Source organism: Anser anser (genome assembly GCF_964211835.1).
Source record: "Anser anser genome assembly, chromosome: 5".
Taxonomy (NCBI): Eukaryota; Metazoa; Chordata; class Aves; order Anseriformes; family Anatidae; genus Anser; species Anser anser.
In genome coordinates this window covers 13,276,291-13,286,952 of record NC_139725.1, presented here as the reverse complement: position 1 = coordinate 13,286,952, position 10,662 = coordinate 13,276,291, and the positions used below count along the sequence as shown (strand labels likewise).

General features: G+C 38.3%; 1 protein-coding gene across 27 annotated transcripts in view; it reads left to right on the top strand.

Moving 5' to 3' along the window:
* CELF1 (CUGBP Elav-like family member 1) overlaps window positions 1-10,662 on the top strand; it is a 59,539-nt gene that overhangs the window by 29,086 nt on the left and 19,791 nt on the right. For 11 of the 27 annotated variants that reach the window (XM_083840457.1, XM_083840470.1, XM_083840461.1 and 8 more), the window contains 8 exons: window positions 1,815-2,002; window positions 2,648-2,730; window positions 3,151-3,199; window positions 5,089-5,223; window positions 5,398-5,477; window positions 5,789-5,950; window positions 7,315-7,396; window positions 10,403-10,531. In XM_083840457.1, the coding sequence (XP_083696583.1) occupies window positions 1,825-2,002; window positions 2,648-2,730; window positions 3,151-3,199; window positions 5,089-5,223; window positions 5,398-5,477; window positions 5,789-5,950; window positions 7,315-7,396; window positions 10,403-10,531 (898 nt within the window). In that variant the 5' untranslated portion in view covers window positions 1,815-1,824. The remainder of the gene's footprint in view (window positions 1-1,814; window positions 2,003-2,647; window positions 2,731-3,150; window positions 3,200-5,088; window positions 5,224-5,397; window positions 5,478-5,788; window positions 5,951-7,314; window positions 7,397-10,402; window positions 10,532-10,662) is intronic. The other 16 variants (XM_083840465.1, XM_083840464.1, XM_083840466.1 and 13 more) reach the window with 3 other exon arrangements.

Below are 10,662 nucleotides of genomic sequence, written 5' to 3'. Positions count from 1 at the left end.
AAGCTATTTGTTTGTACTGTTTACATGTATGCTGTATGCTACGGGTGCTGATGTTCTAAAATCAGTTATTAAAATGAATTGTTGGGAGAACAATTCCAGTTCTTTCCTGTTAATGATTCCAGACTAAACCTTTTAATTAGGAATTAAGGATTCCTTGAAATCCTGTTGAGGTCATGTTAAAAATTGCTCGCTTAACAGGGGGCTGGCAGCGCTCTTGAAACTGTCCATGGGAGAGAAGGCAGGGCTGAAAATTATTACTGGAAAAGGTTAAGTGACTTCCAGTTGTTCTCATTTAGAATGAAAAAGCATGTAGTTTACCTCTTTGTAAGAGGTATTCTTTATGTTGGATATTTGAAGAGATGCTGACTCTTTCGGAGTGGAAAGGTTGAGTAGTGAAAGGATTTATGAGGATAATTCCCTTCCCTTCTAGTAAGAAGCTGTGTGGTTTCTGAGGTCAGTTCATACAGTTATAAAACTTTGGCATCAATTCTTTGTCATACTCTGGACAGCAGCATATTGAGAGGGGAAAAAATAACTAAATGTTACCTGGTTTTGAAATTTTTTCTAAAAAAATTACATTGAGGGAGAAATGTGATTGCCTATAGTAGTGTTCCTTTTGTTGCCTGTAATGTAATAAGCCATTGAAAAAGAATCTTTAAAAAGGGAAAAAGCAGAGATGAAGAGAGCTGACTACTCTGGAAGAAGGCCACTGTATCCCTCAACAATGAGTTTGGGGACTGGCTGGGGAGGGGGGAATCATTGCATGGTTACTGTTCTGGTCCCCATGTTCTTTCTAGATTATGTAGGGGTCAGCCAGCAATTTTAGCCTACTAATCACTGGAGCTGCAATAGGACGTCATTACAGTCTTCCGCAAAGATAGGTCCTGTGGTATACCAGCCTGTGACTGCCAAAAACAAGACCTCACATTGTACTCAGCAAACAGTGAGGAGTCAATACAGAAAGCAGCGTATGGCTTTCAGGTAGCTGGGTGAAGTATAACTGTTTTATTGACAGGCTTTAAGCAAGCGCTTCATACAGCTACATGTAGTGCCTCACATACAGGTTCATGTAGTGCCTTGAAACCTTTTGAAGAACCCCGTAATCAGAACTTCTGTGTTGTTATAATCTAAGAAGTGATTCTCTTTCTGTGTTAGCAACCTACTGTTACACAGCTTGATTTACTCTGAGACTAAGATTGTCCAGGCCCAACCTGTTCATCTGCAGCCTGAGCCTGGTTTTTTTTCCAGATATTGTTCAAAGCTGCCTAGTTTCACAAAGCACTATATCACTGTAAATCTTTAACAAGACTTCTCATTGATTCAATTGTACCTATTTTTCTGTTTTAAGATGTTTTTTCACCCTAGGATATAATTCCAGATAGTCATCTTTAAACATACAAAAAAGTTACCCTCATTTACACTGGTTATTAGTTTAGGTTCCTTCCACTTCCAGTTTCTCCTGTAAAATTTTACAGGATTGAACTAGTGATATTTTTCAGTCATCTCATCAAACATTTCCTGAATCCCAGATGTCTACATTATAAGAGCATACGTTAGGAGAAGTTTTAAACAACTGTGCAGAGTAATTGGTTTCCAAGTATTTGACTTGCCAGTGAATGTGAATAATATTCCTGAATATTCTCTTGCTATGCAGGACTGCAGATGTGCAGGAGTCTCTTTGTTTTAATCGTACATGTTTATATATGTGTTGAAATACATTTTTAACCTCACTATAAGCATGCTGCTTCTAGCTGCAATGAAATCTAGAATCTGTAGGAAGCGATATAACAGAAATTCCTTGTTATCTTTCATAGCTCAAAGAAAATGAATGGCACACTGGATCACCCAGACCAACCTGATCTAGATGCTATCAAGATGTTTGTGGGTCAGGTCCCACGGAGCTGGTGTGAGAAAGATCTAAGAGAACTTTTTGAACAGTATGGTGCTGTCTATGAAATCAATGTCTTGCGGGACAGGAGCCAAAACCCTCCTCAAAGCAAAGGTGAGAACTGTCTTTCTCATGTTAGACTTGGGGTCTCAGCTGCTTTTACACAGTTACAATCTTAACTGTTTGCTTGGGCATGCTTGAAGACTATGGATTATAAATACAGAGCAGAACACCTAATAAATATTATGTTGCTTCAGAGCATTGCTATGATGTTACGATATGGCCAAAATCTTGCTGGAAGCGTCACAGTTTCAGACAAAATACAAAATCAAGGTTTTAGTTTTTTGTATATATCAAATGCTTAGTACCTTAAATCCTAGCTAACTGCTGTAACCTGGGTTTGCAGTTCAGTAATATGCAATAATCTATTTCCTGTAAAAACAGATCTAAGATCTGGATACTACCAAATAATTGAGTTTAACAGTGGAAGTAGCCAAGATTTGTTTGCCAGATATATGTAAATGATTGTTTTAATGATATGTTATAGTATCAAATATATCCTGTTGATGGTATCCTGTTTTATTACACACACGAATCTTTTTCAAGTTATAATCAGTAATACCTACCTATTTCAGTGTCAAACTTCTATTTGTCATGTATTTTGCATTGGAAGGGTGGAAGTGGGGGATTTGTAATTTCTGTACAACATGTCAAGATTCCTAGTGTTCTTCCTTAGCTAGCATTTTGTTTCAATTGCAGGGTGCTGTTTTGTTACGTTTTATACCCGTAAAGCTGCACTAGAAGCACAGAATGCTCTTCACAACATGAAGATTCTCCCAGGGGTAAGAGACGAGGCATTCTTTCTTCTCGGCTCTATCTTGTCTTTCTTTTCTGCTCTGGCACCACAGATGTAAAACATACATTATTTTGCCCTCAAGTCACGTTTAAGAGATACGTTAAAAAGAGCAAGACTGTGAGATTTGTACAATAACAGATCTTAAAGGAAATTTGGAGTGTTTTGAGGAATAATATGGTAGTGAAGTGTGTGGGCATGGCTCCTATAAAAGTACTTTCTCAGGAGGAATGATTATGTATCACTTGGAAAGCTTTTCTTTCTTCCAGAAATTTGTGTATTGTTACATATACCTTTCTGTAGAGACAATTCAAGCGACCATCTCTTTCTTCCACTGTTCTTCTGGGAATATATTTCATGTAGCATAAAGCGAACACATCTGGGATTAAATAATATTTTTGCATTTCAGATGCACCATCCTATCCAGATGAAACCAGCTGACAGTGAAAAGAATAATGGTAAGCTGTGCTAAAGTCTGAGACTTGTGGCATCATTTGTGCTGATAGGGAAATTTCAGCTTGTGTTGAACAGCTTCTGATTAAGTCATATTGAACTGGAGACCTAATTTTTTTAAAAAAAGTGTGTTTTTAGTACAGTGGGTATTGTAAGTGAGCTCTGTAAAATTTCATGACTAAGTATCTTCCACTGTTACTGCTTGCGGGGAAAATCATGGTGTCAGCTGGGGAAACATCCAGTGAGTTCTTGTTTGTACTAAGGTGTTTGAAACCTAGAAATGCTTTTCAGGTGTTTGACCAATCTGAAAGCCTGTTGTGGTTAGGGTGGGAGTCCAAAACTTTACCTTGTAGTATACAAGGAAGAATAAGAATTCAAAAACAGACCAGCAGAGAAAATACTGTGCGTATACTTCTACACATTGGCCATTTCAGATTAAGATGTTTAACATCTAACATTGCTTAAATGATTTATCCGTGCATTTCCATGATGAGTTTGTGTACACACACACATACGTATATATGCACACAGACATATGCACAAATGTGCATGTTTCTTGGAAGAATAGTGGAAAGTGGAAGAAGTATTTAATGAAATTTTAAGGTGACAGTTCTGAGGCTATAATATGAATTTTAGTACAAGGTGAAGGTGAATATATAAATAGGAAAGCATCAGTTAAAGTATTTTAACTTAACGTTAAAAGGAATTCTGGAACTCTTGAACTAAAATGGACTACAAAAAGGATTTGAAGGCAGTTTTATGCTCCAAGAGCTTGACAGTGAACTGGGTACAACATAAAGATTTAATAGTCAGTTAAAGACTTGTCAGCTGGAAAAGTTTGGAATTTTTCTTGTCAGCTCCAAGGAAGACTCAGCAAATAAATTGATTTCCCCTCACCATGGCACTAAATAGGAGAAGACTTTCTGTCTTGAAGCTTCAAATTGTGCTTCAGGCCTTCGTCATGTTATATTGTGTTGAATGTTTTATTTGCAAACTGTTTTATATGTCCAAATGGCATTCTGATTAATTTGCCTCATCACCTAAAAGTGAGTATCTCAGAGGTAATTAGCATCCTCAGAAAAATAAAATGAGAGGTTTGAAGTTCTGATATTAGTAACCACCAATTGGCAAATTAAGAGAAATGTCTGTTTCTGCACCATTTATTTTAAAATAGTCCACGCACTATAAGTTTTTCTTCAACTCTAATATATCTGGTAGCATCAGCATTTAGAGGGAAGATACAGTAGCAGACAGATCAGACTGGATGTGTCATTTTCTTGCTTTTGGTAGAGATCAGAAGGGATGACTATGAAACAATTAAAACAATAGGTGTTGCTTCTTCTGTTGAGATAGGAGCATGAGGAAATAGGCAGAACTAAATTTACGTGATTGGCCCCCTGTCACACCTATCTAATGAGCTAGAAAGAATCCTTTTGTGACTAACTTGTCTGTTTAGATACAGGTGAGGTATGTTGGCCATCTAAAGATAGTAGAATGGACAGATGAAAGGATGAAAATAGTCCAGTAAAATACACAGAACTCTTCTCTTGCTAACCAGGAACTAAATGTAGGAGATAGGACAAGTGCTGCTGAATCTGATGCATTTTTTGCTTTTGTTTTTTAACATTCTTGTAGCTCACAGGCTTGCAAGGGAGAAACACACAGTAAAATATAAACGTAAAACAATATAAAACAGGCATCCTTCAGATTCATTGAGGTGTCACATATGCATCCTCCTAAAACAAAGAGATTGCATTATTAGGAGTCGGTTTTTAACAAGCACCTACCCCAAAATAGAAGGAAAGTAATTCTACAGTTGATGGAGAAGACTTGACAAAATAAGATGTAGTAAGTACGTTTTTGTTGGTAATACTCTTATCCTTTGATTTCTTAGCAGTAGAAGATAGGAAGTTGTTTATTGGAATGATATCCAAGAAGTGCAATGAAAATGATATCCGAGTGATGTTCTCCCCCTTTGGGCAGATTGAAGAATGCAGGATATTACGGGGTCCCGATGGCCTGAGCCGAGGTAAGCAGGAACTTTTCTGACAGTTCAAGATTCTCCAAAGGATGATGCTATCTTTTGTAGCTCAAGGTTTCAGCTATTTCAGTGATTTTTTTTGAAGACGTGTTCATTTCTGTATTCATCCCAGTAATTGCGGATATAGTGAGTGACTTGTTTCCTTTTGTGTTCTTTCCCCAGGTTGTGCATTTGTGACTTTTACAACAAGAGCCATGGCGCAAACAGCAATCAAAGCAATGCACCAAGCACAAACCATGGAGGTAAAGCAAGTTAGTGAATGTCAGGAGAAAATAGTTACTGTGGAATATGGGGGACTAGAGAGCAGGGAGAGGACCATTGTTTGCTCTGCTCCTAGAGCTCAGAATAGAAACCTCACCTGCAGAGAAAATACCGAAATACAAAATGAAATGGAAATCAAATGAGATTTTGAACCTTTAATAAAACGCGTTGTTTGATTATATATATGTATGGGGAGGGTGTCAGAAATGCTTCTAATGAGTGGGTCTTAATGCAGTAGTTTTTGATAGCTGGAGGATAGCAAGTATGTAATTGTTTGAATTGCTGTTTGCAGGGTTGCTCTTCTCCCATTGTGGTAAAATTTGCAGACACGCAAAAGGACAAAGAGCAAAAACGAATTGCTCAGCAACTCCAGCAACAAATGCAACAGATCAGTGCTGCCTCAGTATGGGGAAACCTGGCTGGTCTCAACACACTTGGACCCCAATACTTAGCAGTGAGTTTCTCGTCTGAGTTCTTTTCATCTCTTCAGGGATTGCAGTGTCTGATTGTTTTGTAATGCTCAATGTATTTGTATTTAGAAGGCTCTTGATAAATAGAAGTAGGGCTTGTAATCCCCATTTTGTGGATGAGGAGGCTGAATTACAGGAAATGAAGTTATGTGCTAACAGTTAGTCAGGATGCATTTAAGTGAGGATTTCTGCCCCAGCCTCCCTAGCACTAAGCACTGAAACATTTTTTTTGTCTTCTGCAGAATGGCTTTGTTCAGGGAAGATTCCCTTCATATGTTACAACTTCAGTGTTTATCCATGTAAACACCTGTTCATGTCTCATGTGGTGACATAGCTCTTGTATTCCTGTTCCATTGTTCCTTAGCCAGCATTTATTTCTTTCACCCCCCTTCCAGTGAGACCTAGTATAGTACTTGGTGTTGGGCAAATAGAAAGAGTGAGCAGGTGGAAGCAGCTCACAGTGTACAGTAAACAAAACAACAACAAAAACACACCAGAAGATAGAAACTACACTTCTCTAGCAAAAATGACTCAAGAAAAGTAGTCTACAGTTTCACTGGTTTCATTTGGTTTTGATGGGTCCCTAAAGGGTTAACTTTCATAAACTGATATGCTCTGGCTCATGTGGATTACCAGATAGCTATGAGAACTGTTTTCATGCAATTTGGGGAATAGAAAAGGAAAACTTCATATCATTCTTGGTATAGTGTACTACTGAAGTGGGGACATTCTTTTACTTCTGCTTTAAGTTTGGTAGATTGGAATATTTTTTAACAACACATGGTTAAGGGAGAAAAGAGTAGGAAATATCTCTAAATAGCTTCCTAGCAGGGGCTTGGAATTTCTCTCATGGCTGCTGTGCTTAAGAAATGTGGAGGAGATCACCTCTCATAGTGGCTCTTTGGTTTTTGGTATGGCATTTGCCATTTGTCCTGTGCTGGCAATGTCAGCTGTGAAGTCTGGCTTGAGGTAGTATATCCTTATGGGTAGCAGTCCTGCCTGAGGTGCTTTGAATAGGTGTTCTCTCTCATTACTGATTCCGTTTTTGTCTTGGTGCATTAGATATAAACTTCACTTAGGCTAGTATACTGACTATCCTGAGTGGGAAAAGCGTTGTGGTGTTGCTTTGGCTGCAATGCGGTGCATGGGCAACATTGATTTTCACTCTGGTGGTGCTCTGGCTGTATTTTCTAAGAGGAATTCTTTTTATGCTTTGCTGTGATGTGGTGCATGGGCAGTGGGAATTCCCTTTGTGACGGCGCTCTGGCTGTGGTGTGATGCAGTTTCTCCCAGAAGCGGAGCCAGCCCTCACTCTCACTCTTGTTTTGTTTTTTGGTGTAATGTCTAGCTTTATTTGCAGCTCCTTCAGCAGACAGCAGCTGCCTCATCTGGAAACCTGAACACATTGAGCAGCCTCCACCCAATGGGAGGTGAGTTTTTTCCACCAGAAGACAAATTCGGTACCCAAAAAAAAAAAGAGGGTAGAAAAAGTAGCCAAAAGGCTTGTAGACACATTGCATTTGTAGTAAGTAGTCCTGAGTTTACCCATTCCTGTGGATTGATAGAAATTCTCTGCTACAAGTGTGCATGTTCCTTCTTAATCTTAGTTAATCATTTTCTCCAAGGTAAGTTGTGGTATCCTGTTTATCTCCTTCTCTGCCTCTGGCATTTAAAATTATCTTCCCTTATGGATACAAAAAACAACAACTGCGTTTATTTTCATCCAAACAGATGCATATTTGAAGCACTGTGGTTTAGAAATAAGCACTAGTGCATGTGTTTGAGTGATAATGGTTTGTTTAGGTCTCATATTTTAAATTATTTATTTTTAAATGCCTCAAAGTTGAAAATGCAGTGTTGCAAGGAATGTGAACCAGTCCTTCATTCTGATTCTTTAATTCCTGCATTTATTTTACAATTGCTTACAATATTGCTGTGATGTGGGAATATCAGCCTAATAGATACGAGCCGAATTCCTTGCTGTTGATTGCTAGTCAGAACGTAAGTGAAGTTATCTGAATTATCCTTTAGGGTTATGGAGATAATGTAAAAGTTTCTGAACTGAGGCTGCAAATTAATTGTACTTACTGTCTTCAGAGGATGGCGAATAATAAAACCCATCTTAGTAACTCTGTTCATCACATTCTCTAAATTTTTCTGCTGGCAGAAAACCTATAGTTTTGGTTTTAATACCGAACACTTAATGCTTTTAAAATTGCCTCTTTGAGTTGTCCAGTAGTTAATAATATTGCGTGCCCTGTCTGTGCAGAGGTTGACCTTAAGGTGTTAAAAAGTAAAGTCTCTTTGTACATCAGACTTGTGCTGGTACACCCACCAGCAACAATTGCAAGCTTTTACAAAGTGTTGTGTTGTCCGTTTTAAAAACTTTGTTTGAGGTTTATTCTAACCTTAGCTTCTTAGGTGTATTTTTTTCATGTTCAACCTCTTCAGAGCTCTTGGATTCTAGAGTCTTGCTAAAAGCAAGTTTAGTTTCACTAATACCTGTTCGATGGTGATGTAAATAGATTTCATGATGTTTTTTCACTTATTGCTTCTGTTTAAAAAAGCAGTCAGTGATAAAGGGGAAAAACAGTATAGCAGTTCGTATTTATTGTCACAACAATAGGGATGTTAGGGTGGCCTAGATAGATGAGGTTGTGTATGGAATTTTCAGTGTAATTCTGACTTCACTATATGTTAAAAAAAAAAAAAAAAAGAGAACCCTGGCATATAAGTAGCATGTTTCATGGTGTTTTGAAAGAATTATTCCAAGTCTATGGCTCTACACAGGAAGAGTTTGGTTCAAAGTCCCATTAATATCTTACTTGATTGCCTTTCATGAAATTCTTAGAAAAATAAGCAGGTAATTAGATCCCACTCTGTATTAGGCTTACAGACAAAATTTAATCTTGACCCTGTTTGAAAGCAGATGGGAAAACAATGTGATGACAAGAAAACAGGTGCAGCATGTACATGCCAAACTGCTTCAGAAAGGAAGCAAGCTGCTCTGTTCTTCACAAGCTCTAATACTTGCAGTTTTAACCCTGTGTAGCACAGTAACAATAACAAAAAACCTTTTTGTTTTTAACTTCATGCTTTTATGTTACAATTGCACCTTAGAGAATATAAACAATATCAGGATCCTCATGTTTTGGGTACTAAATATGATTGAAGATACAGACCCAGTCAGAAAGAGAAAACAATTAGAGGAGGGGGAAAAAAAAAGAGAAGAAAAAACAAACCAAAAAATACTAAAAGCAGTAGAAGCTACTTAGAGAACAAACAGTTTATGCTGCATTGCTGTTTACATTCTTATGTTGTGTTTGCATACTTAAAGTGCAAAACTGAGACTTTAATTGATAGGTGTGCATTGTCACCATGTACTTAGCCTCCAAAAGATGAGGAGCTGGGTCTACGTAAGACATTTGGGTAATGCTGTATGAATGATGAAAATAAAAATTTCTTGTAGAGACGTGAAAGGGAAATAAGGGAAAGGGAAGAGAAGCAGAAATGGAAGATTGGAGCTAGTCTACTGAAGGATGGCTAAAATACAGGAGTGTTCAGAAGATGATCAATATGAAATGATAACCCAATTGCAAGGGAAGAAGGCAAATTACAGTGTCAGTACTGACTGAATGGTTTCATTCAAAAATTAAATTATAACTCAAAATGAAGATGAGTCGGATGAGTAAATGACCAGTAAAAGTTCATCAACTCATCTTCCTCCCACTGGTATTCCTGGCAGTTTACCTACAACCTGCCTGATGTTTGCCATTTTCCTTACCGCTTTTGTTTGACCAGCTGAGTAGCCTGTGCATACAGTAGGTGATTCTGTGGTCAGGAATTTTGCCACTCAACATTGTTTCACAATTTATCATTGCTTCTTGTCTGCCAAGGAGACCAGACAAAGCATGCTGATATTGAGCTGATGGCAGGTTAAAGGTGTGACACTGGCTACTGTGCTGTGTAGGCCTTCTTGAAAGAATTCTGTAGTTGTTGCTGTTGCCCTGTAAAGAGAGTAGAGGGATATGAGACAAGATGAGGTTATTAGCCTGGTGTATAGAAAAGTTCTCTGGCTTGCAAATGAGCTATTATACCCTGTCTTAACTCTCCACAGCAGTTAAAACTGCTATGCTTTTGTGACTGAACATAACACTTCCTGAAAATGTCTGTGCTCTGGAGTCTACATCTGGGATCATGACTGCTTGTTCTTTTAGGGAAATCATCCTTCTGGGCAAAAAATACATTTCATTTTAGTTGTAACAAGGAATCACAGTGTAGAAGAGATCGGTAACTAGTACTGAAGTCTGTTGTTTTTAAGCTCCTGCCCATTACCGCAAATCCCATTATGATGTGCTGAGGTTGCTGGATTTGTTAGTTTTGGATGATGGTGGCTATTGTAGGAGAAACTCTGTGTATTCTTCAATGTGTTGCAGGACTGAATGCGATGCAGTTACAGAACCTGGCTGCATTAGCAGCTGCAGCCAGTGCAGCTCAGAATACACCAAGTGGCACCGCTGCACTCACTTCCTCCAGCAGCCCCCTGAGTGTGCTCACCAGCTCAGGTAAGAGAGTGCCTGTGTTGTAGTGTGTTATGGCATGGGTTGCTCTGAGTCTTTTCAGGATAAATGTCATCTGTTTTGTTCATCTCTGTCCTTTAACAGATAAGGAGTTTTTCCTGTAAATTCCCTGGTGT